The sequence below is a fragment of the Chenopodium album genome, chromosome 24, assembly GCF_948465745.1.
Source record: "Chenopodium album chromosome 24, dcCheAlbu1.1, whole genome shotgun sequence".
Lineage (NCBI taxonomy): Eukaryota > Viridiplantae > Streptophyta > Magnoliopsida > Caryophyllales > Amaranthaceae > Chenopodium > Chenopodium album.
Window position 1 is genome coordinate 445,067 of NC_137857.1, and position 27,885 is coordinate 472,951.

The window sequence follows — 27,885 nt, forward strand, 5'->3', positions numbered from 1 at the left end:
AAGTCGACCACAATAGAAAATGTAGTATCAATTATAAAAATATTTTCTAAATTGTCTTTTTTTTTTTTTAATAAGGAGAAGGGTCTTATCAGGGTCGGAACCTCTCACAAGTTCTCCCAACTTGCGTTATCGGGCTAGGTAATTTGGGAGTGGGGGAGAACAATAAGGAAATCCCCACCCCAAAGTACCTCTAGTGGAATTTAATCCTACAACCTCATGGTTGTAAAATACAAACCTTATCACTAGTCTTTTATATTATTTATTACTCACACAAGACTTTACCATTAAAAAGAGATACGAAGTACTAGATTTATTCTACTTGAGAACCCAACTATAAGTTGGTTGTTTGGAACGAAAATCTCAAAATATTTTGTAGGCACTATTGATTTGGATTTTCCTAAGGGGTCACTTTTGAGAAAGAATGGTCTAGTAAGTTCCTTCTATTTGTACTTTTCCAAATTAAATTAAAAAAAGAAAAAATAGACTTGATGAAAAGTACGGATTAATGTTTATTTGTTTCAAAAGTTGATATATATATATATAAAAAATAAATAAAAATAAAAAAAAAATTATTTTTAATTTTTTTTTAAGGAGATTAGAAAAGTCTATTAACTATTACTAAAACAAAACATGCTAATATTATTCGGGGACACATGTCAATTTCTTATTAAATATTTTCCCGCCTATACTATTTTTGACATTATCCTTTTTTTTTTCTCCTATATTCTAAAATTAAATAAATACAGTGCTTCTTTCAAAATTAAGATTATATATATATATATATATATATATATATATATATATATATATATATATATATATATATATATATATATATATATATATATATATATATTTAATATTAAATTGACAACTTTTTAAACAAATAAATGGCTACTTAATCTGTGCAACGCACGAGACTAAACTAGTTTAGTAACAGAGTACGTAACATCTAGATATTAGACAGCTTATTATAGTAGTATAAACTATATACGGACACTACATATGGTACGGCCAAATGGGTCAAGGTGTTTCACATGTTTGAGCAAATAATTCTTGTTATTTTCTTGCAACTTTTATGTTCAAGTGTTAAGTCCAAATCTTACCTACATAACTTTTTGAAGATGCATAAATATTTGAATGTACTTCAATTTCTTCATTATTATTTGGGAATACTTCAAACTGGCTTCCAGCTCAATTGTCACTCAAGTGGGGGTAGTATTTTTATTTATTGCCTACAAATTAAAGGCTACAATACTTTGTTAGTGGGGCGAACATACAACAAGATTGTACTCTAGTAATCTGGATTGTTGGATGTTGGTTGATTCATATATTTTGTTCGCGTATTATATTATGTACTAATTACTTAGTACTATTAAAAATATGTATTAATTACTGGATGTGTAATACTCTAGTAGTCTAGTATTAGTAAGTATACATTAAAATACAAATAAATAAGAAAATTACTATGAAAGGAAAGACAATAATAATTAAACTGATTTATCTACTAAAATCAATTTAGAACGTTGTGAGAGCGTAGCGCAAATTGATGTAGTATACTCATAGATGGAGTGCCAATAATAATACGAGTAATTGTATTTACTATACTCGATCATCTCTTGATTTTGTTCACTTTTACACACATACTTTTGTACATGCAGGGAGGATGAGCTTATGCATGCTGCATGCAGGACGTATGACATATAGCATAGCATGATTAAACTGCAACTATATGCAATATGCATGCATGAAGGATGAGAAAGGCCAAAAGTGACCAAGCAAATATGATCTTTGTCAAAAAAAAAAAAAAAAAAAAAAAAAAAAAAAAAAAAAAAAAAATTAAAATTTGTTTATTTATTTTGGTATGTGGGTAACTTCAATTTAAACACCAAATTAGACTAAAATAAACCTCCTACATACAGGTAAGTGTAAGTCTATAAATTAAAGTATAAACTCTACACAATCCAAGCCCTGATAGGGAAGGATGGGAGCTAGGGTATAGGATGAGGGGATTTTAATTTCAAATTTGATAACTGTGGCTAGTAAGAATCAATTTAAACTCATGATTTCAAAATAATAAGCTGATAAATACGAACTACATCGAGTACTATTATAATAATTCAAATTTAATTAATAGTACATACCTAAAAAAAAGTTATACAGTACTTTTTATTTAGCAATCAAGCAAAATTTATAGTTGATTGAGAATTTATAAGCTCTTGAGGCCGGATCATTTCATTTGTTCACTTTTGTATTTCAATTCTACAAGATGTTTAACTATTAAACTACTTTCTTTATATTTGTTATAAAGGGTATCATTTTGGAAGACTAAAAAAAAATTCATTGTTGCAAATAATTAGAAACGGATTGGATTAAAAAATAAAAATTAAAAAAAAAAAGTATATAATAAAGTTATAATAAAACATATAGGCAATAGAGGCCAACTACATCTACATATAGATATAATAATTAAAATGAGGAAAGGTCCAAGAGGAAAAGAATCATCATGATGATATCTTCCCTTGTTTTGGCGCTGAATCCCAAATTTATTAGCACTATTGATTGTTTTAAAGATTTTCATTCCCTTATCAAGCAAGGTTGTTCTTTTTAGCTTCTATATGTCTGCCAAATATTGCCTGTCGATCGATTGCCATGCTACTGGCTATGCTAGGAGGACCCCAAAAGACCAAGAAATCAAATCTGCCGTTGCAAATATATACTATATATTATATTGATTTTGAAGTTTTACATCAACAATTTTGAATACAAGATGTGTCAATACATATAAAAAAAAAAAAAACAAACAAATAATTAAATATACTATAATGTTATAACACTCCATCCATTTTGAAATAATTAATAAAGTCTCTTGTGTTATTTGACATATAGTTTAACAAAATAATAGATGAGGACCATATAATGATTAATGAGTTAGGGCTTGTTTTCTTACGTTGAAATTCAGTTCAGTTCAGTCCAGTTCAGTTCAGTTCAGTTCAGCTCTTAATTTCCTTCTCTCATAAAATATTCATTTCAGTTCAGTTCAGTTTAGTTTAGTTGAATTCAGTCAATGAGAACAGACCCTTATTTGATACTATAAAATTTGAGTGGAAAAGATGTTTTATGTAAAATAAAGTGAATAGATTTAGTTTATAAAAGTATTATTAAAAAAGTAACAGTGGTAAAAGTTAATGAGTCATGGTGATTGTGGTTATATATACTTCAATGTTCAATCTAATAACATGTTGTCATTTGTCATTAGTTATAATAGTGTGTCAATTATTCTATAATGTTCAAAATAATAAATCATGTCAGTTATTCTGAAACAGTCTAGAAAAAAAATATATAGCGTCAATTATTCAGAAATGGAGCAAATACATATGTCTATATGATTTTTGTGAGATTATTCTAAAATGGAGAGAATATAAACATAAACTAGACATGATGTAACTTATGTGGAGCCTATGATTTAAAACCATATATAAATCTCACAAAAACAAGACAAAAAGAGAGGGGGTGGAAAAAAAAGAGAAGAAATCATAAAGCTACTCATAATCCCATCCTACTACACATCTCACATAAATACAGCCTAAAAAGATGCCTCTCTTTCTGTCCCTTATGATGATGATCCCATGTCCCTCTCACTTGACTACTTATATAACTCCCTTTCCATTTTATCCCCAAATATTTTCCATCTTCTTCTCACTCTTCCCTACTCTACTCACTCTACCTACAATTTCATCTATAAATTCTGTTTTTATGCAACAACATAAGTTTATCATCACATAATTTTTGTTACTTGAAAAAACCCATCAAAAAATAATGAGAGAATTTTGGACCTCATTAGCTTCATTAATGGGGGTGCTAGCTTTTTGCCAAAGTTTACTAACAACAATTTTCCCACCTTCATTTCGTTACACTTTTCTCAAATTCTTCAACCGAATTTCTAATTACTTCTCTTGTTATTGCTACTTTGACATAACTGAGATCGACGGCGTTAACACCAACGAGCTGTATAACGCCGTCCAGCTCTATCTTAGCTCTGCCGCGGCCGCAACAGCTGCGTCCGCGGGTCGGCTAAGCTTAACCCGCTCGCTTAACTCCTCGGCCGTTACGTTCGGGTTAGCACACAATGACACCCTCTTTGATACATTCAAAGGGGTGGCAGTTCAGTGGGAGCACATTGTTACACAAAGGCCATCTCAGTCCTTCTCTTGGCGGCCCGTGCCCGATGAGAAGCGCGGGTTCAGTCTTCGGGTCAAGAAATCGGCGAAAGATATGGTGTTGGGCCCGTACTTGGATCATATCATGGACCGGGCCGGGGAGATTCGGAGGTTGAATCAAGACCGGTATTTGTACACCAATTCCCGGGGCGGGTCGATGGACTCGGCCCGGCCCGGTCACCCGTGGGAGGCGGTGCCGTTCAAGCACCCCTCCACGTTCGATACGCTCGCGATCGCCCCGCGGAGGAAGGCCGAGATCATGGCTGATCTCAAGGAGTTTGCAGGCGGGGAGTCATTCTACCGGGCCACGGGCCGGGCCTGGAAGCGCGGGTATCTATTATACGGCCCGCCTGGGACGGGGAAGTCGAGCATGATTGCTGCAATGGCGAACTACCTTAATTACGACATCTACGACCTCGAGATTACGGAGGTGTCGTCGAACTCTGAGCTCCGGAAGCTGCTCATGAAGACGACGTCGAAGTCGATTATCGTGATCGAGGATATCGACTGCTCGATCGACCTATCGGACAGGCAGAAGGACAACAAGAACAGCAAGTATCGTCAAAGTGGCGGGCATGGGAATTACCCGGGCCCGGATGACGGCCCGTCTGGGCCCGGCTCGGTGACCCTATCGGGCCTGCTGAACTTCACGGACGGGCTGTGGTCGTGCTGCGGGAGCGAGAGGATATTCGTGTTTACGACGAATCATGTGGAGAAGCTTGATCCTGCATTGCTAAGGTGTGGTAGGATGGATATGCATATACACCTTAGCAACTGTTCTTTTGAAGCCTTGAAGATTTTGTTAAGGAATTATGTGGGGTTAGAGGAGAATGATCTAGATTCCGAGACCATAGCCGAGTTCGAGGCGGTGGTGGGGAAGGCGGGGATGACCCCGGCAGATGTGAGCGAGGTTTTGATTAGGCATAGGAGAGAAAGGATGAAGGCGGTCAAGGAGTTGCTTGTGGAGCTTAAGAGAAGGGCGGAGGGTGGTAAGAATGAGTGTGTACGAGGCCGGGTTTCGAGTTTCGAGGAGCAAGAGGAGGAGGAGAAGAGGGAGCTTGAGATGATGCATAACAATGCAAATGGTGGTGATGAAGAAAAGGAGGGCAAGGGCAATGTTGTGGTGGATGATGATGAACTCTATTTCAAGGAAAATGATAAGAAGTTCAATTAAGACAAAATAATATGGTACTGTTATAATTACTATTTACTAGTGTAATGCTTCTTGGTTTTTCTTCAATTTTTAGGTTACTATTATGAAAGGAAAAAAAAGATTGAGGGATAGGGTAAAGGGGACAAGAAATTAGCAATGGTAATGATGAAATGAGTGAAATTTAATGATTTTGGGAACAAAAAAGGTGAAGAGTAGGATGATGTTCATCATATCATAATTTCTTGTTATTGTCACTGTTAAGAAATTGATTAAGTTGTAGTTGTAGTTGTAGTACATTATTATTATGTCATGAAAGTAAGAAGATTAGATGCATGAAAATCAGACATGACAAGAAATGCAATTTACCCTTATGTAAAGTGATGGTAATCCCTATCTTGTCTTTTTGTATACATCATCTTCATCTTATATATTTTTTTTCTTAATCAACCCCTGAATAAAATGCCTGAAGATTATCTTATTGTAACAGTAAATTACTACTTGATTCACAATTTGTGGAATAATTAATTGTAATTGTCGATAATAGCTAGTCATATTTTATAGTCTATAATTTGAACATATCAAGTTGATTAAACTCTTAGAAATAGAAAGGATAACTTAAGTGTAGTTTACTCCTTTGAAATTTAACATCATATATAAGGAAAAAAAAAACCTTAATTAATTGGAAAAAATTTAGATACTCTGATAGTGAAAAAAACCAAGTGATGAGGTATAAAATGATGACGTGATGAATTCTAGCTCGAAACTTCGAAGCTAATAATATAACTTAATACCGAATAACCTCTATCTTTACCAATTTTTTTAATTTTGTTTTTGGTAAAAATAATTAGTACATGTTTTTTATGGGGGGCATAAACTGACCTCACATAATTAACAATAACAATCTTTATTCCAATGGAATAATATGTGTCATGCCACCACTACTGTTGGAAGTATGATGCTCTACCAAAGCTTGACATATTAATCATAAATTATGCACTTCTATTATCTAAATGGTTAATTAAGTGAATAGTATAATTGTGTGAGTATGTGTGTAATTTGTTTTCTTTTGTGAGCTTAGCATACTTAATTGCTAAATTAATTAAGAAAAGAATGGACCCATAAATTGTTGACATATATAGTTCTATTAATTGTATACTTGTTTAAAAAAAAGGAAGCAAATAAAGCCAAATGAGAATATATTAGCATAAGATTATAATCAGAGATTGAGCTGGATGGATATTGGATAACTTAAAAAGTTAGCTATCTAGTTTGCATGTGTAGGCTAATTAGTCCAAAATAGAGCTATTTATTTGACTGACATAAAACTATACATTATACCAGAACAAGTGTTGAGGTAGGACATCCTAACTTTCTTTCTTTTACAATTTGCCACATCCTAGTGGAGTTGGTTTGGTACTCTTAATACTATATTGTGCATCTTACATTTCCACATGTATAAATGTATTCATCTTTGCTTTCCCTTCCCTTTTATGAGTACTCAACAATGGAACAAATCTCTTAACTTAGCTGGTGGGTGGAATCAATGGGTAGGATTTAGGTTTGATGTCGAAGTATTGGTTGTGTTCGTTTCACTATGAGTCTATGATTTCGATCATTACTCATTCAAAAACTAATATGTAAGTCCAATTATTGCCGTCAATTTTAACAATTTTGACTTTTTTAGGGCCGAAAATAACAATTGTCGAGATGATTACCATGGACCCTAATACCCTCTGGGAACCCACTTGGGTGGATAAAACAATCCAATATGCCTTTAAAGAGTCAATTTACCCGATTAAAACTTGCAATAATTTCATAAAATCAAGCTACACCACAGACATTTATGACAACATATAATGGTCATATATGGTTCCAAACAACATTATATGACCTTGATATGTATCCCCTAGGATCTCAACACTTTTCACCAGAAGGCCCCGTAACCTCCAAAATTTCTCAAAAAGCGTGGATAATAGCCTTCAATTTTGGATTTTTTTTTACCTTTTTTTTCGCCCAAAAAATAAAAATTGGCGATATGTTAACCATGGTCCCTAACACACTCCATAAACCCATTTGGGTGGATAAAACCATCTAATATGCCTTTAAACAGTCAATTTACCCGATTACAACTTGCACTGATTTCATAAAATCAAGCTACACCGCGGATATCTATGACAACATATAATGGTCATATATGGTTCCGAACGGCATTATATGACCTAGAGATGTAACCCCTAAGATCTCAACACTTTTCAGCACCAGACCCCGTAACCTTCGAAATTTCTCAAAAAGCGTGGATAATAGCCTTAAATTTTGTAATTTTTTGACCTTTTTTCGCTCGAAAATAAAAATTGTCGAGATGTTTACAATGGTACCTAATACCCTCCGGGAGCCCATTTGGGTGGATAAAACCATCCAATATGCTTTTAAACAGTCAATTTATCCGATTACAACTTGCACTGATTTCATAAAATCAAGCTACACCACGGACATTTATGACAACATATAATGGTCATATATGGTTTCAAACGACATTATATGACTTAAAGATGTATCCCCTAGGATCTCAACACTTTTCGCCACCGGGCCCCGTAACCTACGAAATTTCTCAAAAAACGTGGATAATAGCCTTCAATTTTGTAATTTTTTAACCTTTTTCGCTCGAAAATAAAAATCTTGGAGATGTTTACCATGGTCCCTAGTACCCTCTGGGAGCACATTTCGGTAGATAAAACCATCCAATATGCTTTTAACTAGTCAATTTACTCGACTACAACTTGCACTGATTTCATACAATCTTGCTACACCACGGACATTTATGACAATATATAATGGTTTTATATGGTTCCAAACGTCATTATATGACCTTGAGATGTATCCATTAGGATCTCAACACTTTTCGCCACCGAGCCCCGTAACCTACGACATTTCTCAAAAAGCGTGAATAATAGCCTTCAATTTTGTAATTTTTTGACTTTTTTCGCTCAGAAATAAAAATCGTCGAGATGCTTACCATGGTCCCTAATATCCTCCGGGAGCACATTTGGGTAGATAAAACCATCAAATATGCTTTTAAACGGTCAATTTACTCGACTACAAATTGCATTGATTTCATAAAATCCAGCTACACCACGGACATTTATGGAAATATATAATGGTCATATATGGTTCCAAACGTCATTATATGACCTTGAGCTGTATCCCCTAGGATCTCAACACTTTTCGCAACCGGGCTCCATAACCTCTAAAATTCCTCAAAAAGCGTGGATAATAGCCTTCAATTTTGTAATTTTTTTGACCTTTTTCGCTCAGAAATAAAAATCGTCGAGATGTTTACCAGGGTCCCTAATATCTTCCGGGAGCACATTTGGGTGGATAAAACCATCCAATATGCTTTTAAACAGTCAATTTACTCGACTACAACTTGAGTTGATTTCATAAAATCCAGCTACACCACGGACATTTATGACAATATATAATGGTCATATATGGTTCCAAACGTCATTATATGACCTTGAGATGTATCCCCTATTATCTCAACACTTTTCGCCACCGGGCCCCATAACCTCTAAAATTCCTCGAAAAGCGTGGATAATAACCTTCAATTTTGGAATTTTTGGACCTTATTTCGCCTGGAAATAAAAATTACCGAGATGTTATTCATGGTCCCTAATACACTCCGGGACCCCATTTGGGTGGATAAAACCATCCAATATGCTTTTAAACAGTCAATTTACCCGATTACAACTCGCACTGATTTCATAAAATCAAGCTACACCACGGGCATTTATGACAACATATTGATAGGCGTGTCGCGTACCTAACAAAAATAAACCTAACTAGACCACTACTATGTAGACGGGCAAGCAAGGGTCGGATCCCAAGAGACTATGGTTCAACTAATTAAATAGACTCAAGCAATTACTAAGCAAGTAACCAAATCAAATGAATGAGAATCAATAACTAAAGAACTAATTAAAGCGATTAAACTAAATAATATGATAAATCAATGCTAAAAACATCCAAGATCAAGCATTACCACGAATACAATTAATGCAATAGTCGTTCTACCCCTAACATATAATTCAATTGATTAATGAGGAAAAGTAATCCATGAATAATACCAATGGTCTCTCCCGAGTTATTAATGGCTTCTCTAATCACAATCAAGCCTACTTCCGTGGAATCATGTAAATTAAAGACCTTGAGCACATTACTCTAACTTCCTAATCATCCATTCAACTACTCCCGTGATGAACTTCAAACCCTTAATTGATTTATTCAATTCCGTCAAAACCCAACTCCCGTTGTGATTAAAACAATGGATTAATAACAATACTAATTATCCCTAATCTAATATTGGCATGAGCACAATCAATTAAGCAATTCAATTGCAATTATCATTAGAGAATTTAAAGAATTAAATCATGCATCAATCATATTCGGGTTCCGCTAGATCTTGGAATAAAGAAACTACTCACACATATTAACGAAAGCAAAAACAATATTCAATGAAGAAAACATGATTAATAAGCAATGAAAAGTAAAAGATGGAATAAGAATGAATACCAATTGCTTGAATGAAGAAAAGTACCAATCGTTGATGAATAAAGATTAAAACTTGAAAATCAAATGTAATCTAGAACTAGAGAGAATATTAGGGTTCTAAAAGTGTTTTAAAAGCTGCTAAGATAATAACTAAGTGTTTTAATCGGCTTTACAAAGGGGTATTTATATCCCTTAAAATAAGAAACCCGAAAAATGCTGAAAATAGGTTCCGCGAAACTCCGCCCGGTCAGACCAGGCAAAGCCGCCCGGTCGGGCGCGACAACCAACTTGGCACTTCACACGAAATCTTGCTCGCCCGGTCTGCCAGGGCAATGCCGCCTAGTCTGCCAGGGCAATGCCGCCCGGTCCGGGCGGACGGAGGCTGAACTTTCCACTTCTTTTCTTCTTCGCCCTGGCTGCTAGCCAGGGCGGACACTGGAAAAATCTCTTCCATCCTACTAAGCTCTCGTGGCAATCCAAAATGCGTCCAAATCATCCGAAAATCTTCATATGCCTGTAAAATCAATCAAATAGACCAAGCCACACTAGAGAAGAGGATATTAGCGAGAAATAGCTCCGTAGAGCTTAGAAATCACACAAAAATAGCTATAAACCGAGGGTAAAATGTGGTATAGAATGTGTACATCACATATAATGGTCATCTACGATTCCAAACGGAATTATATGACTTAAAAATGTATCCCCTAGGATGTCAGCACTTTTTGTGACCAGGACCCATAACATCCGATATTTCTCAAAAAGCGTGGATAATAACCTTCAACTTTATAATTTTTTAACCTTTTTCCACTCGGAAATAAAAATCGTCGAAATGATGACCATGGACCCTAATACCCTCCGGGAGCCCATTTTGGTGGATAAAACCATCCAATATGCTTTTAAATAGTCAATTTACCCGATTACAACTTGCACTGATTTCATAAAATCCAGCTACACCACAGACATTTATGACAATATATAATGGTCATATATGGTTCCAAATGTCATTTTATGACCTTGAGATGTATCCAATAGGATCTCCACACTTTTCGCCACTGGACCCCATAACCTTCAAAATACCTCAAAAAGCGTGGATTATAGCCTTCAATTTTGGAATTTTTTGTCCTTTTTCGCCCGGAAATAAAAATTGCCGAGATGTTAACCATGTTCCCTAACACACTCCGCGAGCCCATTTGGGTGGATAAAACCATCCAATATGCCTCTAAACAGTCAATTTACCCGATTACAACTTGCACTGATTTCATTAAATCAAGTTACACCACGGAGCTTTATGACAATATATAATGGTCATATATGGTTCAAGATAGCATTATATGACCTAGAGATATATCCCTTAGGATCTCAACACTTTTCGCCACCGGGCCCCGTAACCTCCAAAATTTCTTAAAAATCTTGGATGATAGCCTTCAATTTTGTAATTTTTTGACTTTTTTTCGATCGGAAATGAAAGTTGCCGAGATGTATACCATGATCCCTAATACCCTTCGGGAGCCCATTTGGGTGAATAAAACCATCCAATATGCTTTTAAACAGTCAATTTACCCGATTAGAACTTGCACTGATTTCATAATATCAAGCTAAACCACGGACATTTATGACAACGATATAATGGTCATATATGGTTCCAAATGTCATTATATGACCTTGAGATGTATCACCTAGGATTTTAACACTTTTCGCTACCAGGCCTCATAACCTCTAAAATTCCTCAAAAAGCATGGATATCAATCAATCAATCAATCAATCAAAGCCTTAATCCCAAAAGTGGGGTCGGCTAACATGAACCAAATTTGATTATTCCGTGTAGTCATCAACATAAATCTTTCTCCTCCATCCCTTACGATCCAAAACTTCATCCTCACGTAAATCCATGCACTTCATATCCTTCCTCACTCCTTCCAACCAAGTCATTTTTGGTCTCCCTCTTCCTCGTTTAATCCCTCCATGGTCCCACTCTTCCACTCTTCGCACCGGTGCACCCTCGGGTCTCCGTCTTACATGTCCAAACCAACGCAGACGATTTTCCCTTAATTTATCTACAATGCCCGCCACACCTACTTTCTTGCGAATAACCTCATTTCTGATTCTATCTCTTAAAGTGTTTCCACACATCCACCTTAACATGCGCATTTCCGTAACCTCCATCTTTTTAATATGCTCTTTCTTAGAAGCCCAACATTCTGTACCATAGAGCAACACTGGTCTTATGGCAGTCCTGTAGAATTTTCCCTTCAACTTTAAGGGAATGCTGCGGTCGCATAACACTCCCGTGGCCGCTCTCCATTTAAGCCACCCTGACTTAATCCTGTGGGTCACGTCTTGATCAATGTCACCATTCTTCTGGATGATCGACCCTAGGTACTTAAAACATTCACTCATGGTCAAATCCTTTCCATCCAAACTCACCACTTCATTGCTTGTCCCCCTCTGAGTGCCAAAACGACATACCAAATATTCAGTCTTACTCCGACTTAGCTTAAACCCTCTAGATTCCAACCTTTGCCTCCATTGCTCCAACTTGACATTAACCCCATCCTTAGTCTCATCCACCAAAACGATATCATCTGCGAACAGCATACACCATGGAACCTCATCTTGAATTGGTCTAGTTAATTCATCTAGAACCGTTGCAAAAAGAAAAGGGCTTAATGCAGACCCTTGATGCAATCCGATTGTAATAGGGAAATCTTTTGTCAACCCTCCGCATGTCCTCACATTTGTTGACACATCCCGATACATATCCTTAACTAGGTCTACATACCTTCGTGGGATACCTTTCTTCAACATTGCCCACCAAAGTATCTCTCTTGGCACCTTGTCATATGCCTTCTCTAAATCAATAAAGACCATATGAAGATCTTTCTTCTTTACCCTATAAAACTCCATCATTTGTCTTATCAAATGGATTGCCTCCATAGTAGATCTCCCAGGCATAAAACCAAATTGGTTATCTGAAATGCTTGTGCATGCCCTCAACCTTTGTTCAATCACCCTTTCCCACAACTTCATAGTATGGCTCATAAGCTTAATTCCTCGATAGTTAGAACAATCTTGAGCGTCTCCTTTGTTTTTATAAACCGGGACCAAGGTGCTCTTCCTCCAATCTTGTGGGATCCTTGTAGCCGTCCATATCTTGTTGAAAAGGTTTGTTAACCAATCAATACCAATCTTACCCAAACACCTCCACACCTCTATCGGTACCCCATCAGGGCCAACCGCCTTCTTAGGTTTCATCTTCCTCAGTGCAATCTCCACCTCTACTCTCCTAATCCTTCGCACATACTCCATGTTGATTTCTTCATCACTCATAGAGGTATCTCCTATCACAACTCCATTACTTCCATTAAATAATTCATCGAAGTACCCCTTCCACCTGTCCTTGATGCCCTCCTCTTGCACTAGGACCATTTGGTTCTTATCTTTGACACACTTCACCATGCCAATATCCTTCCTTGCCTCTTGTCTTCTCTTTGCCATCTTATAAATGATCCTTTCTCCCTCCTTGGAATCAAGCTTTTCATAAACCTCCTGATATGCCTTTTCTTTTGCTTGGCGAACAGCTGCCTTTGCCTTGCTCTTAGCCTCCTTATACGCTGCAAAGGTTTCATCACTCCTACATTTTCCTAAGGCTTGATAGCATTCCCTTTTTTGCTTAATTACTGCTTTCACCTCTTCATTCCACCACGAAGTATCTCTCTGTACCGAAGTTCTTCCCCTTACTTCCCCTAAGACCTCTTTGGCCACTCTTAGGAAACAGTTCTTCATTCGTAACCAAGTCATGTCCGGATCCACCTCTCCATCCCAATCCGCTTCTTCAATTACCTTTTCTGTAAAAACCTTAGCTTTTGCATCCCTTAGGGTCCACCATCTTATCCTTGGTTCTTCTTGTCTAACTTTTTTCTTCGCCTTCTCTTTCAGACGAATAGTCATTACCAATAGCCGGTGTTGGGTGACCACACTCTCCCCTGGGATAACCTTACAGTTTATGCAACTTTGTCTATCTATGCTCCTTGTGAGCAGGAAGTCTATTTGAGTTGCATTTGCTCCATTCCGAAAAGTTATCAAGTGTGAATCCCTCTTCTTAAACCAAGTATTAGCCAAAATTAAATCATATGATTGGGCAAAATCCATAATAGCTTCACCACCGGCGTCCCTCTGCCCATACCCAAAGCCTCCATGGACACTCTCATAGCCATCTCGGCTCGCCCCAACGTGCCCATTTAGATCCCCTCCAATATATAACTTCTCTGAGTGGTGGACACCCTGCACCACCTCGTCTAGGTCCTCCCAAAATTGTCGTTTCTCTTCTGCATCTAAACCCACTTGGGGAGCATAAGCACTGATAACATTCACAATCTCCTTGCCACATAGCAACTTCAGCCTTATCAACCTATCGTTCTTCCGATAGACCTCGATCACCTCTTTTGCCAACCTCTCATCGAGAACCACACCAACTCCGTTCCTAGCTCCACCATCCCTTGTTCTGTGGCTCGTTTCTTGCCCAACATACCATACCTTATACCCCAAAACCAAGCCTCGAGCTCCTTCTCCTGTCCATCTTGTCTCTTGGAGGCACATGATGTTCACGCGTCGTCTTTTCATTACTTCTACCAATTCTGCTGATTTTCCCGTAAGAGACCCCACATTCCAAGAACCAATCCGCAAACTAAATTCTTTTCTCCCACGCTCCCTCCTGATCCCAACTCCAAGCCCTTGATTATTTGACACCACAATTGGGCAATATGGCGCGTCGCTTCTGGGCGACGACCTAGCAACCCTTACATACTTATCACTGCACCCGGGTCTGGGAAGTGCAGCGCGTCGCTCAGTAGGGAACGCCCCAATGGCACGCCCTTGCTCATTTGACACCACACTCGGGCAATGTGGCGCGTCGCTTCTGGGCGACGACCTAGCAACCCTTGCATACTTATCACTACACCCGGGTCTAGGAAGTGCAGCGCGTCGCTGAGTAGGGAACGCCCCCACGAAAATATCTGTTTGGCTCATGTCATGGGATGTGACGAAGTTTTATACTGGCTGTCACTGGCCTACCGTGACATGGATAATAGACTTTAATTTTGGAAAATTTTGATCTTTTTTGCCCAGAAATAAAAATTGCCGAGATGTTAACCATGATCCTTAATACACTCCGGGAGCCCATTTGGGTGGATGAAATCATCCAACATGCCTTTAAATAGTCAATTTACCCGATTACAACTTGCATAGATTTTATAAAATCAGGCTACAACACGGACATTTATGACAACATATAATGGTCATATATGGTTCCAAACGACATTATATGACCTAGAGATATATCCCCTAGGATCTCAACACTTTTCGCCATCAGGCTCCGTAACCTCTGAAATTTCTCAAAAAGCGTGGATTATAGCCTTCAATTTTATAATTTTTGACATTTTTTCGCTCAGAAATAAAAATAGCCGAGATGTTTACCATGGTCCCTAATACCCTCTGGGAGCCCATTAGGGTGGATAAAACCATCCAATATGCGTTTAAACATTCAATTTACCCGATTACAACTTCTAATGATTTTATAAAATCAAGCTAAATCACGGATATTTATGACAACATATAATGGTCATATATGGTTCCAAACGTCATTATATGACTTTGAGATGTATCCCCTAGGATCTCAACACTTTTCGCCATCGGGCCTCAGAACCTCCAAAATTCATCAAAAAGCGTGGATAATAGCCTTCAATTTTGGAATTTTTTGACCTTTTTTCGCCCGAAAATAAAAATTGCCGAGATGTTAACCATGGTCCCTAACACACTCCGGGAGCCCATTTGAGTGGATAAAACCATACAATATGCCTTTAAACAGTCAATTCACCCAATTACGGATTTCATAAAATCAAGTTAAACCACGGACATTTATGACAACATATAGTGGTCATATATGGTTCCAAACGTCATTATATGACCTTGAGATGTATCCCTTAGGATCTCAACACTTTTCGCCACTAGGCCCCGTAACCTCCAAAATTTCTCAAAAAGCGTGGATAATAGCCTTCAATGTTAGAATTTTTTGACCTTTGTTTGGCCGGAAATAAAAATTGCCGAAATGTTAACCATGGTGCCTATTACACTCCGGGAGTCCATTTGGGTGGATCAAATCATCAAATATCTCTTTAAATAGTCAATTTACCCGATTACAACTTGCACCGATTTCATAAAATCAGGCTACACCACGGACATTTATGACAACATATGATGGTCATATATGGTTCCAAATGGCATTATATGACCTATAGATGTATTCCTTAGAATCTCAACACTTTTCGCCACCGGCCCCCGAAACCTCCGAAATTTCTCAAAAATCGTGGTTAATAGCCTTCAATTTTGTAATTTTTGACCTTTTTTCGCTCAGAAATAAAAATTGCCGAGATGTTTACCATGGTCCCTAATATCCTCCGGGAGCCCATTTGAGTGGATAAAACCATCCAATATGCGTTTAAACAGTCAATTTACCCGATTACAACTTGCACTGATTTTATAAAATTTAATCAAGCTAAACCACAGACATTTATGACAACATATAATGGTCATATATGGTTCCAAACGTCATTATTTGACCTTGAGATGTATCCCCTAGGATTTCAACACTTTTCGCCACCGGGCCCCGTAACCTCTAAAAAACCTTAAAAAGCTTGGATAATATATAAAATATTCAAGATCTTATATGAAATAATGTTTAATAACATATAGTATGTAATTATTTTAATACAAAGTCGAGATGTTCAATAACTTACAGTGTATGAAATGTCCAATAACTTATTTTCATCTCATCGGTTCTCAATGATATATGTATCAAATAATTACAAATCAGATGGATGTTAGTTGGTCGACTACAAGTTTGGTCAAGTATATATTTTGTTATGTTATTTAAGTGGTTGCATGAGTCAACCAATAAATACTTGGATCAATTGGTAAGAAAGTTGTTCAACTTTACTAGAGATATCTGGCGGCTCAGGCAGGCCTTGAGAACGTAAATCATTGATGGGTGAGGATTCCTTCTAATTGAGGTCGAACCTAGCTCAAATCCAAGTTAGTCTTAGTTTAGCAGGCTTGAGATTACCGAGTACCCCAACAAGAGGTTGTATCAATTCTAAATTCAAATAATCAAGTAAGAGATTTTAAGCTCTATTTCTAAGAATTGCAAATAACCCATTTTATAATATATACGAAAAATTGATTTTCAAACAATCAGATTGCTCACAACATATGCTCCTATATAAAAAGTGAGAAAAGTTATGATGACATTGCAATGTATAGTACATGATTGAAATTAGATTGAATAAATTCTTGTGATTAATTAAATGGAAATTCTTGATTGAATTCTAAAGTGTTAATTACATGAAACTTGAAAGTGGAAAAGTTCACTGGAAAGTGACAAAGTTGATCATACAAATTGTATTAAATCCAAGGCAAAGTCGTCTATCAAAATCATATTCCTAAGACCTCTTATATATAATTTATAACTAGAATAATCTTTTACAAAATACATTGAATATTAATTGGTGCCTTAAAATTTCAGAAATTTTTAGGTATCTTGTTTTTTCATATAATTATTATTGTTGTCTACTTTAGAATATTTGATTACCTTAACGAAAATGTCAAACTTACATTGGTTACAGATTCTTCTAGAATGAATGTCTTCACCATCAAATTATACTTCATGGATCACTTAAACCAAAAATAAACCCATTTGCATATTAATAGTTCATTGAACAAGATGGAGATCGAATCACTTTTTGTCTTTATTTAATGATAATTAGTTGCATAATCACTTTAGTAAGCTACTCATATATAAAAGTAAGAGTAAAGAATAAGGTGATGTTAGATTCACATACAAAGTATTCATATTATAAATTTTGTTGATTGAAGAGGACCATGCAATTTATGTGATGGAAATTAAACAACCCAAATAAAACATTAGATCGTGGTTTTTAAAAAGTATAATGGCATCATGCCATTCGGCCTATGTTATGTGATTTTATATCAGTACATAATACCAAGTTATTAGCTAAGTAGACAAGTAGTCGAGCCCCCTAGCAAAATTCATTTGTGAAATGTGGTGTCTTTTAAATTGACAGAGAAGATTACGATGTGCAAATCAAATTACATTATAGTGTGACGAGAATGGAGAATGAGAACATCTATAGAGGTAGCTATGCAAAACTACAAAACCATTGTAGATTTCTAGGGATGAAAGAGTCTTGTACTTAAATAGGCAATTGTCACACTGCACCTACCCGTGGAGAATATAAATCCTAACTAGTAGGGCAAGTAAGGATCAATTCCAGAAGGAAAGAAATCATACAAAATTGACCCCTCGAGTCCTTGACTTCACGCATTAATCCAATCGGCATTGCATGCAAGACACATTAAAAGCGAGGGAAGAAATTATAGAAAACTCCATCCCAAAGAGCCACAAGTACGATTGATTGCATTACCTTGAAGTCATGCTTATCTAAAACTGGTTGACATATATATATTTAAGTAACTTGTATTCGTAACGTATACATATAATTTGTAGATGTCAACTTAACTTTTCGATAAAGCCAAATAAGATATTAGAAATTGGTGACAAATGACTAATGTGCAATTCAAAAGTTAATTTTGCTAAACTTGTAACCAATATGATGACTTTAATATGTTATAAGGTCCCATTAAGGATACGAAGATTATGAATTGAAGAAATTTAGAATAGATTTGATCCCTTTATTTGCAAAAGTTGGTCCCTTTGTGCTGTGTGCATGAATGCAAACTTTTCCCATCGAACCTTTTAACACCTACAACAAAATTTTTGTGGGTTGACGTGATCAGCTGCAAATTGTTCAAAGTTTCTTTATTCTTTTATATCCACAATTGACTTTTTTTTGTTTAGGTTTTCTAACAAATTAAATTGCTGTCAAATTCAAAATCTAAAAAACATTTTAATTATAATTATAAAATGTGGGTTATTTAGGAAAGTATGTAGTTAGCTCTGGTTAGTTGTAATCTTGAAATAATTATTTTTATTTGGTTTAAGTCAAGGTTTTTTACAACGGAGTTCTATTAAATGAGATTATAGGTTCATTATGGCTTGAGTGTAGGTGCAATGGTGCATAACCAATGTCACGTCTATGTTTAATTAGTATGGGTGAGGTGATATCTGAAATATATTATATGAAGTATACTATATGTTGTATTATTGTACACATTGCACTAGGTAAAAAGAATGGTTACCAACAATAGTTAGTACAACAGAATTTATAGTGCAAGTAGTGTTTTTATATGGGATCATTGTTAGTAGATTTAGTACATAAAAAAAAGCAAGTAATGAAAGTCAAAAGTTAGTACTCTACGTTAAGAAGAAATAATCCACTCAGTTGGTTGATGCTTAGAAGAAACTAGATACAAAGTTCTTTTAATGAATGGTAAGATTTAGTCAAAAAAATATGCTAATTCTTCCATTATCTTTTTTACTAAACATAAAAGTAATAACAAATAAACAAAATTTGAGTCTATTTGGATTGATATCACGATAAATCAATAAATATTAGTCAATTTATTTGAGTCTATTTGGAATTGGTTTAGGTTTGAGGTTTAAATCGAAACATGTAACTTGCAAATAAATTTCGATTTTGGATTGGATGATCAAATAAGGGTCAAATTAATGTATCTAATCGTGTCTATTGTTGCTTATTATGTGAATAAAGAGTAATCATGGTTTTTATACTGTATTGGCCGTAAAGCCCGTAATTCAATTTATTGTGATCATCACCATATCCAGGGATTATTTCAATCAGCTTTTCCAATAAGATGTATGGTTACCAAAATTAGAAAATGTAGCACAACACATCACATTCTTAACCATCTAATTTATACAGTATATAGGGAAAAAATTAAATTACAAAGACAGTTATTCAATCAAGATGAGTTCACTGACTTCAGTAAGCAATCTAAAATATCATTTATGAATACTTTAAAATAATAAGAAGTATTTATCTATGTCAAAAAAAAAAAAAAAAAAAAAAGGAAGTATATTGCAATCATTGATAAAAGTATTTTCACCAACTTTTATCAATTGGTTAATGGAAATATATATAGTAGTAGAAATATGGATTCACAGTAGACATTTCAAAGTAAATTTCTTGGAATTCAGAACTACAATGCTTTCAGTAATACCCTTGTACCAGATTATATTGCCTCAACTGAGGAAGGTCCAGAACAAAATTGGTGAAGGGGCTAATCTTGACCATGGCTAACGAACTTACGATCTTACAATGCCTTTACCTAGGTATACTATCTTTGCTACTTATGCTAAAATTACAACAAAATCAGACATACAGGGCGAGTATACGGCTCCAAGGGAGGCTGACATTCACAGTAATGATAAACAGAAAAACAGCAGGAAGGGCACTCGTTCTACCTGAAGCTAAAGCTAGCCATCAATGTCCTCATTCATGCATCTCTTGAGTTCATGTTCCACCATTTTTCGTCCAGATTCACAGGCAATCAGTATAGAAGACACAATGTTTCTCTGCAAATCTTTGTACTGTATTGCTAATTGTACATCCCACTTCTCACTTAACCTTGCAAAATGCAAAACATCAACTTTAGGTTCAACATCTTAGTGTTTAAACATGTGCATGGATTCTTCGGAAACTAACCTGTCTTCCAGCACTGAGTCATCAAGACTTGTCATCATGCCATCAAAAATTGCATAAAGGTCATCAAGAACCTTCTTCTCAGTTTCCAAGCTTTCTTGCGACTAATACAATAATAAGTGAAAAGTGGGTATGAGCTTCCAAATGTGAAATCATGATTCAAGATAGCCTTAATCAACACAAACAAGTTTTGTCCATCACTACCTTGATGAACCCAAAGACTTCCCTCTATAATTCCCCAATATCATCCTCCGGAATTCCGGATACCAAAACACCCTCATGATGAACAGAAAAATTCATTACAGTTAATAATAGGGTAAAGCTACTACACAATCACCCAGCTTCATTGCTTGAATACCATCTGAATTCCAACAATACACTTAATAATAAAAAATTAAAAATGCATGAGGTTGTGGCATTAATTCTCCGAAGTATTAGCTAACTAGATGACCTTATGATGTTTAAAGTCAGATAAAAGCAAATCATACCTGTGTCATGGTATGCAAGCCAGGATTCACAGCATTCCGTAGATGCTCCAAAAGTGGTGATGGCAGTCTATAGTAAAAGAGGCCTTGGTTGGTTAAAACTGAAACCCAAGTACCCCGAACCATGTGTTGGGTAAAATCTTGACAGCCTTCCTCAGAAGAGCAGTCTGAGCCTGCTTCAATATCTACAATGAATTCAATATCAATAAACAAAATTCTAGAAAAATCTGATATCATCCCAACAGGAGATGATTATAGCTCTTATTAATCAGAAAAGAGCTCTGACTACATTTATTGTAGAATATCTGTGAAACTCACCAAGCGGGATAATATCATAAGGGTTCACTTCTTGTGGTAGAAACCCATAGAAGGTGAGCAGATGAGAACTAGATAGATTTCCATAGCTCAGATAGCATTGCTCGCCCCTATTGCATGGTCTTGAGAGAGGAAATTTGAGAGTGTTTGTCACTGAGTCTACTTTTCCATAATGCAGAATATGTGGGCAAACCTGTAGACAAACGAGATCATATTTACTGACATTCAGAAAGAGATTGGCTGTGAGCCCATGACTCACATGGAAGCGATAAAAGAGGCATCCCAAGATAGGTATACTGCTTTCTGGTTATTAACTTATTAAGGGAGTTTATCAAAGAAAGATAAGGAAAACTTCTTATTGATATCAGAAGCTCAGATAGTTGATCCAACAACGATTCATAAATGGATATTTCAACATCTTTAATTTGGAGAAATTGATTAATAAATTATTGAAGGTCAATCTGAAAATTGGAATACGTCAACAAGATGATAACTACACATCACTCTAGCTAGCTGAATTGCCTAGAAGTATACAAGAGGAGACTTTGTGCAAAAAAAAACATGGCGAAGTTCAGACAGGGTAACTAGCATTCTAGCAAGGTGAATGTATGAGTGAATGGGATTTTCTTCTAGTTTCTAGTCTTTCTGCAATTTGAGGATGTAACTGGTTTATAAATAAGGGTAACTAATACTATGATTTAGCCGTGTGAAAAGCTGGAAACCAATTTTCTGAAATCCTTTCTAAATTAATACTTGTACAACAAAACAAGAGAGTGAGAAGATAAGTGAACATACAGAGTGGTTTAGAAAACCTGCAATGGGGACCAAACATGTCTTCAGCTTTCCATCAGGAAACATAATTTTCATGGAATTGGAGTACCATAGCTCACATGCCCATAGGTACTGCTCCCATGTGTAGAACTCTGGTGAGAATAAACCAGGAAAACTCACGGAGAGAGCAGGAAACAACTGATCATATTCAGAACGCAAATGCTGCATCAAACATATAGACAGATATGTAAGCAACCGGTAAAATTGTAAAAGTAGAGAAAAGGCAGTACTAATACTCTCGCCATCTTAAAGATAAATGTCTCATTATTTTCCTTGTCCCAGTAATGTCCCCTCATTTCTTAATAGATGCACATTCACCCATATGCTTTCTCTACTCCAATTATACAACCACAAAATTGGTCAAATCCTACTCAATATATACTCTTTAAGTGAAAAATTCTCCAAGGACATAATCATTGAAAGAAAAGAATTATTTAGTTTGGTATGGTCAATGTCTGAACTCTGAAAAAAGCAAGAGTCAACAATGGTGAAGCAATGCTGCAGGGCATAGTAGTCATATAATACCACATTGTAATGAAAAAACAAGAACCCTTCAAATTTATAGACCTGGGACATCCTTTGATACAATTCTAGTACTCTTATTTTCACGGACAATACGCAAATCAATGTCCAAATATGCAAAAATATGAGTTGCTATAAATTATATTTCCTCCGTTAACTATTATTTGCAACATATACTATAAATGGATGCTAACTATTATGTGCAACAAATGTTTTCTTTCCTTTTTAAGTTGTCATTTCCCTCTATCTCTCTCCTCATCACATGTACCCAACTTTTTCTCTCTCCATTTTACACTCACAAACAAATTTTGCCTAGGAGTCCGCAAACACCCCCTTTGTTGCAAATAATAGTTAACAGAGGTGGTAAATCCAAAGAGATTTTATATCAGTACCAGGAATTCCTTTAACCAAAATGAAGCAGAAATATTATTGACACTGACAGAAGTTGACAAAATTTAGTATACATTTTTTACAAGACCACTAAACTGGATGAAGCAATTCAATGTACATATATGCACAGAAATGAGTGTTACTATATATTTTAACTCCAAAGAGAGCTTAATTATCTACTCCACTGTCCACATTAGTTCCACAAACTCCTTTAACCACAACGAAGCAGAAATACTATTAACTAGATTTTGAAAAACAGCAAAAAAAAAAAAAAAAAAAAAACATTTTAGACAACCTGCTTCGCTTGTAATATTTCTTCTAAGGCCAAGGTTCCATCCAAAGCTATCGTCGCCTCCACACCAAAGCTCAATCCTATTTGAAAGAATACACATAGATTCAATGAGATCACTATAAACAGTGTAAGAACTGTCTATTAAGATTCAGGGGATCAGTTAGACAAGATAAAGCTGGCAGAACATAGGAGATAAATTCTTAAAAAGTAATCTCCTAGATGCTAATCATTTAGCTTCCAGGTGATTATAATGAATGGATAAATGTAAAGCTTAAAGCATTTAAGAAAAGAGTTAGGCAGCAGAACAAACCGGTATTAAACTGTTCGGGAAGTGCATCAAAGTAGAATTTGTACTTCGAGTCAATGTTGTGCCTCTCCCTCATACTCCACAAGAGCAACATAGTTTCAGCGGAAATGCCCTCTATCTTTTCCAAAATATGAATCTGATTAGTAAAAGAATACAAAGTTATTATTATTTTCCCTCATATAACAACAAAAACATAATGTATCCAACTTTTTGGGAAATCACGTAATTCAGAAGGTGCTGAAGGATGGAGCACTTTGAGTCATAGTACATGTATTGATGTATATAGTTTATGCATATGTAATCCTTTGGCCAAATGAAGCATACCATGTCAGATTCATAGACAAGGTCTTCTGAGATAATAACAGAAATAGGTATCTCCAGAGCTATGTCTCCAACCCCAAGGTCTTCTGTTGCCAGTGCTCCTCTCCCAGCTCCTTTAACATCTAGGTTGTCACAAAATGTAAACATCAGCACAGGAAAGCAATGTAAGCAACTTTCTTAATACAATGCCTCTGATTTGAACAAGTTTAGATTAGAGCATTCCTGACATACAAGCTATCTGCAGCTTAGATATGAGACCATGGCTTTCAGCCCAACTCATAAGATGCTTCTCACTGTCACATGCTTCCTTTACGATCTCTGTCTCCAATTTATTTTTGTTCCCAAAATTGCAAATTCTTGAGATAATTGCAACTCGTAGAGCTTTCAGTGAAGCATTAGTCACATCACTTTTCCCACTATAATGATCAACTAGAGAGAGGACACAATTGAGAGCCTCTAACTCATTCCGAGGACTGTAAAATTCTTCTGTTATACCCTCATCTAAAGCACTAGCACCAAAATAAAGTTCCGTCTGCACCAGAAAAAAGTTAGCTTTTCAGCATTACCGATACCAGAAGTTCCAGAATATTTAAGCATTCTGATGAGTTTATCATCCTGTACTAGAGCAAACATACAAAGTACTGATGGACAATATGAATATAACATAGAATGAATACTTAAGCTTTCATGCTGAATTGAAAGGAACTATTGACAGAGCCATTTATAGTCTACAGCCGAGTTTAGATGTATATACTAGTAATAATTTTAACCAATATACCACTTACCTCATTCAAGTGGATTATCCGAGCTCTCTGAAGCAATGCATCCAACTTAACTTTCAGACTATGAGGAACTAAAGTCTTCTGCAGGTATACACGATCACTTGGACCAAATCCCTTATCTTCAAGCAATTTCTGTAATAAAAAAGAGACACCATAAGTTAGCACAATAATCCAGATAAACATGTTCATTGATGAATGAAGCACACAGAACTGTCTTCAGGCATCTTGGAAGCCTAAAACCAATATAAGAACATAAGGATAAGCCAACTCAAACACTATCAAGTAAAAATAATTCAAAGTGCTCTGACTTCATTGCTTCTAAAAACAAGTCTCACTCCATTTTAAACCCTTAAAACTCCCTATAATATGTTTTACTAACAATTAAAACACCCGTCAATGACATTCCAAGAAACAATTTCTTCAAATGATCACATCCAGAAAGTAATGCATTAAGATTAGGTCATTAACAATCATTAATATGATCATGGATCAAACTGTTCGAGCCCTCGATTAATAACACAGTTCCTACTTCCGAGTCCTCCTACATCATACCAGTTTTATCAATTAACTTAACAGATGTATAATCAAATCAAGTATAACAACAAGTCAGCAACTAATCCAAATAGCCAAAAGCCGAAAAAGGAGAAAGCTTAACACTCAAAGAAAGAAATGAATCACACAAATTCTTCCTTATCTTGCAACTCCAATGCTTAATTTTTCAATTCAAATTCTGAAAAAAAACTCACAAGCTTCTTTTCAAACAAAGGGTCATCTTCAGGTAATTCGACAACCAAGAAACAATCATCACTTCCACCTAAATTACTTGAAGAAGACGGCTGCAATTTATACAAAGATCAAAGTCAGTAAAAAACACATAAAAAATGAAACAAGATGTATAGCAAGCAGTTTATTACATAAACAATGCAGATTTCAAACACCCAAGAAAACCCACATTCAAATATAGCTCATATTTGCCCACCAACTGTTTGATAAAAGTACATACATTATTAGAACAACAAATTCAAAGAAAAATCTAAGAAATATTCAAAAGGGTTCTTATGTATTGCTTTTAACTTACCAATTTCTTTCTGAAATGGTGATTCTAGTAATAAAAATGAGCAAGAAAACAGAGGATGAAAGGGTTAATTCTACATGACCAGTTCAAAGGAATTCAAATAAATGGACCCATGAAAATTGGAGTTCATCATATTATGGGTAAGAAAAATGAACCCAGAAAATTACAAGATATAAATGAGCTAAAATTTCGCGATTTTACCTGATTATCTTCAATGGAATCCACCATTGTTGCGAAATTTTTTAGTAGAGTTTAAAGGGAAGAAGAAATGTACTTGTAATAGAATTTCAGTGAAGTTTAGCGTCTCTTAAACTAAAGTTGATGAAGTCGAAAGCCCTCCAAAAGCTGAGAAATGGGTTTCAAGATTGCTAAAAATGTCCATAATATGTTGTTAAAAATGTCCATGGCGTAGCTTGATTTTTTCAAATCAGTGTAAGTTGTAATCGTGTAAATTGACTGTTGAAAGGCATATTGAGACGGTTTTATCTATCCAAATGGACTCCCGTAGGGTATTAGTATCCATAGTAATCATCTCAACAATTTTTATTTCCGAGCAAAAAAAAAGTCAAAAATTGTCAAAGTTGAAGCCTATTATCCACGTTTTTTGAGAAATTTTGAAGGTTTCGAGATCCAGTATTGGAAAGTCTTGAGATGCTCAGGGAAACACCTCAAAAAAACATGGATAATAGCCTTAATTTTGACAATTTTGACTTTTTATGTGCTAGAAATAAAAATTGCCGAGATGATTACCATGGACACTAATACCCTCCGGGAGTCCATTTGGGTGGATAAAAACATCTAATATGCCTTAAAACAGTCAATTTACCTGATTACAACTTGCATTGATTTAATAAAATCAAGCTACACCACAGACATTTACAACAACATATAATGGTCATATATGAATCTAAACGTCATTATATAACCCCGAGATGTATCCCCTAACATCTCAAGACTTTTCGATGCCGGGTCCCGAAGCCTCCAAAATTCCTCAAAAAACGTGGATAATAGGCTTCAGTTTTGACAATTTTTGACTTTTTTTGGACCAGAAAATTGCCGAGATGATTACCATGGACACTAATACCCTCCGGGAGTCCAGTTGGGTGGATAAAAACGTCCAATATGCCTTAAAACAGTCAATTTACCCGATTACAACTTGCATTGATTTGATAAAATCAAGCTACACCACGGACATTTATAATAACATATAATGGTCATATATGGTTCTAAACGTCATTATATAACCTCGAGATGTATCCCCTAACATATCAAGACTTTTCGATGTCGTGTCCCGAAGCCTCCAAAATTCCTCAAAAAACGTGGATAATAGGCTTCAATTTTGACAATTATTGACTTTTTTTGGACTAGAAATAAAAATTGCCGAGATGATTACCATGGACACTAATACCCTCCGGGAGTCCATTTGGCTGGATAAAAACGTCCAATATGCCTTTAAACATTCAATTTACCCGATTACAACTTGCACTGATTTGATAAAATCAAGCCACACCACGGACATTATAACAACATATAATGGTCATACATGGTTCCAAACGTCATTATATGACCCCGAGATTTATCCCTTACCATCTCAAGTGTTTCCGATATCGGGTCCCGAAACCTCCAAAATTTCTCAAAAAACGTGGATAATAAGCCAACAATTTCAACAATTTTTCACTTTTTTGGGTTGGAAATAAAAATTTCCGAGATGATTACCATGGACACTAATACCCTCTAGAAGTCCATTTGGATGGGTAAAACCGTCCAGTATGCCTTTAAACAACCAATTTATCCGATTACAACTTGCTCTGATTTGATAAAATCAAGCTATACTACGAACGTTTATAACAACATATAATGAACAATTGGACATATATGGTTCCAAGTATCATTATATCTCGTATATAATATAACCATATAAGATTACGAGTATATAGCTATACTAGATCT

The 27,885-nt window shown here is 35.8% G+C and overlaps 1 protein-coding gene and 1 pseudogene across 1 annotated transcript; one reads left to right on the plus strand and one right to left on the minus strand.

Annotated features, from left to right (window-relative positions):
• Positions 1 to 3,703: 3,703 nt before the first annotated feature.
• Positions 3,704 to 5,728, plus strand: LOC145611961 (AAA-ATPase At4g25835 pseudogene; annotated as a pseudogene).
• A 14,207-nt stretch (positions 5,729 to 19,935) lies between these two features.
• Positions 19,936 to 26,274, minus strand: LOC145612160 (ribulose-1,5 bisphosphate carboxylase/oxygenase large subunit N-methyltransferase, chloroplastic-like). Its single transcript, XM_081667534.1, has 12 exons — positions 26,137 to 26,274; positions 25,607 to 25,696; positions 24,864 to 24,992; positions 24,310 to 24,610; positions 24,082 to 24,200; positions 23,761 to 23,893; positions 23,454 to 23,530; positions 22,211 to 22,408; positions 21,419 to 21,608; positions 21,104 to 21,285; positions 20,619 to 20,719; positions 19,936 to 20,540 (listed from the first exon to the last, which is right to left on the minus strand). Exons 1-12 carry the CDS (start codon positions 26,161 to 26,163, stop codon positions 20,390 to 20,392), a joined length of 1,698 nt encoding a protein of 565 aa, XP_081523660.1. The 5' UTR covers positions 26,164 to 26,274; the 3' UTR covers positions 19,936 to 20,389.
• Between the last annotated feature and the right edge of the window lie 1,611 nt (positions 26,275 to 27,885).

Excerpts from the sequence above, each read along its gene's own strand:
- LOC145612160 (XM_081667534.1), bottom strand. The coding sequence starts at position 26,163 with ATGGTGGATTCCATTGAAGATAATCAG. Across the intron at positions 22,409-23,453 it reads AAATATTACAAGCGAAGCAG|CATTTGCGTTCTGAATATGA; the intron begins GTTGTCTAAAAT and ends TGTTTGATGCAG. Across the intron at positions 21,609-22,210 it reads CAGGTTTTCTAAACCACTCT|GTTTGCCCACATATTCTGCA; the intron begins GTATGTTCACTT and ends GTTTGTCTACAG.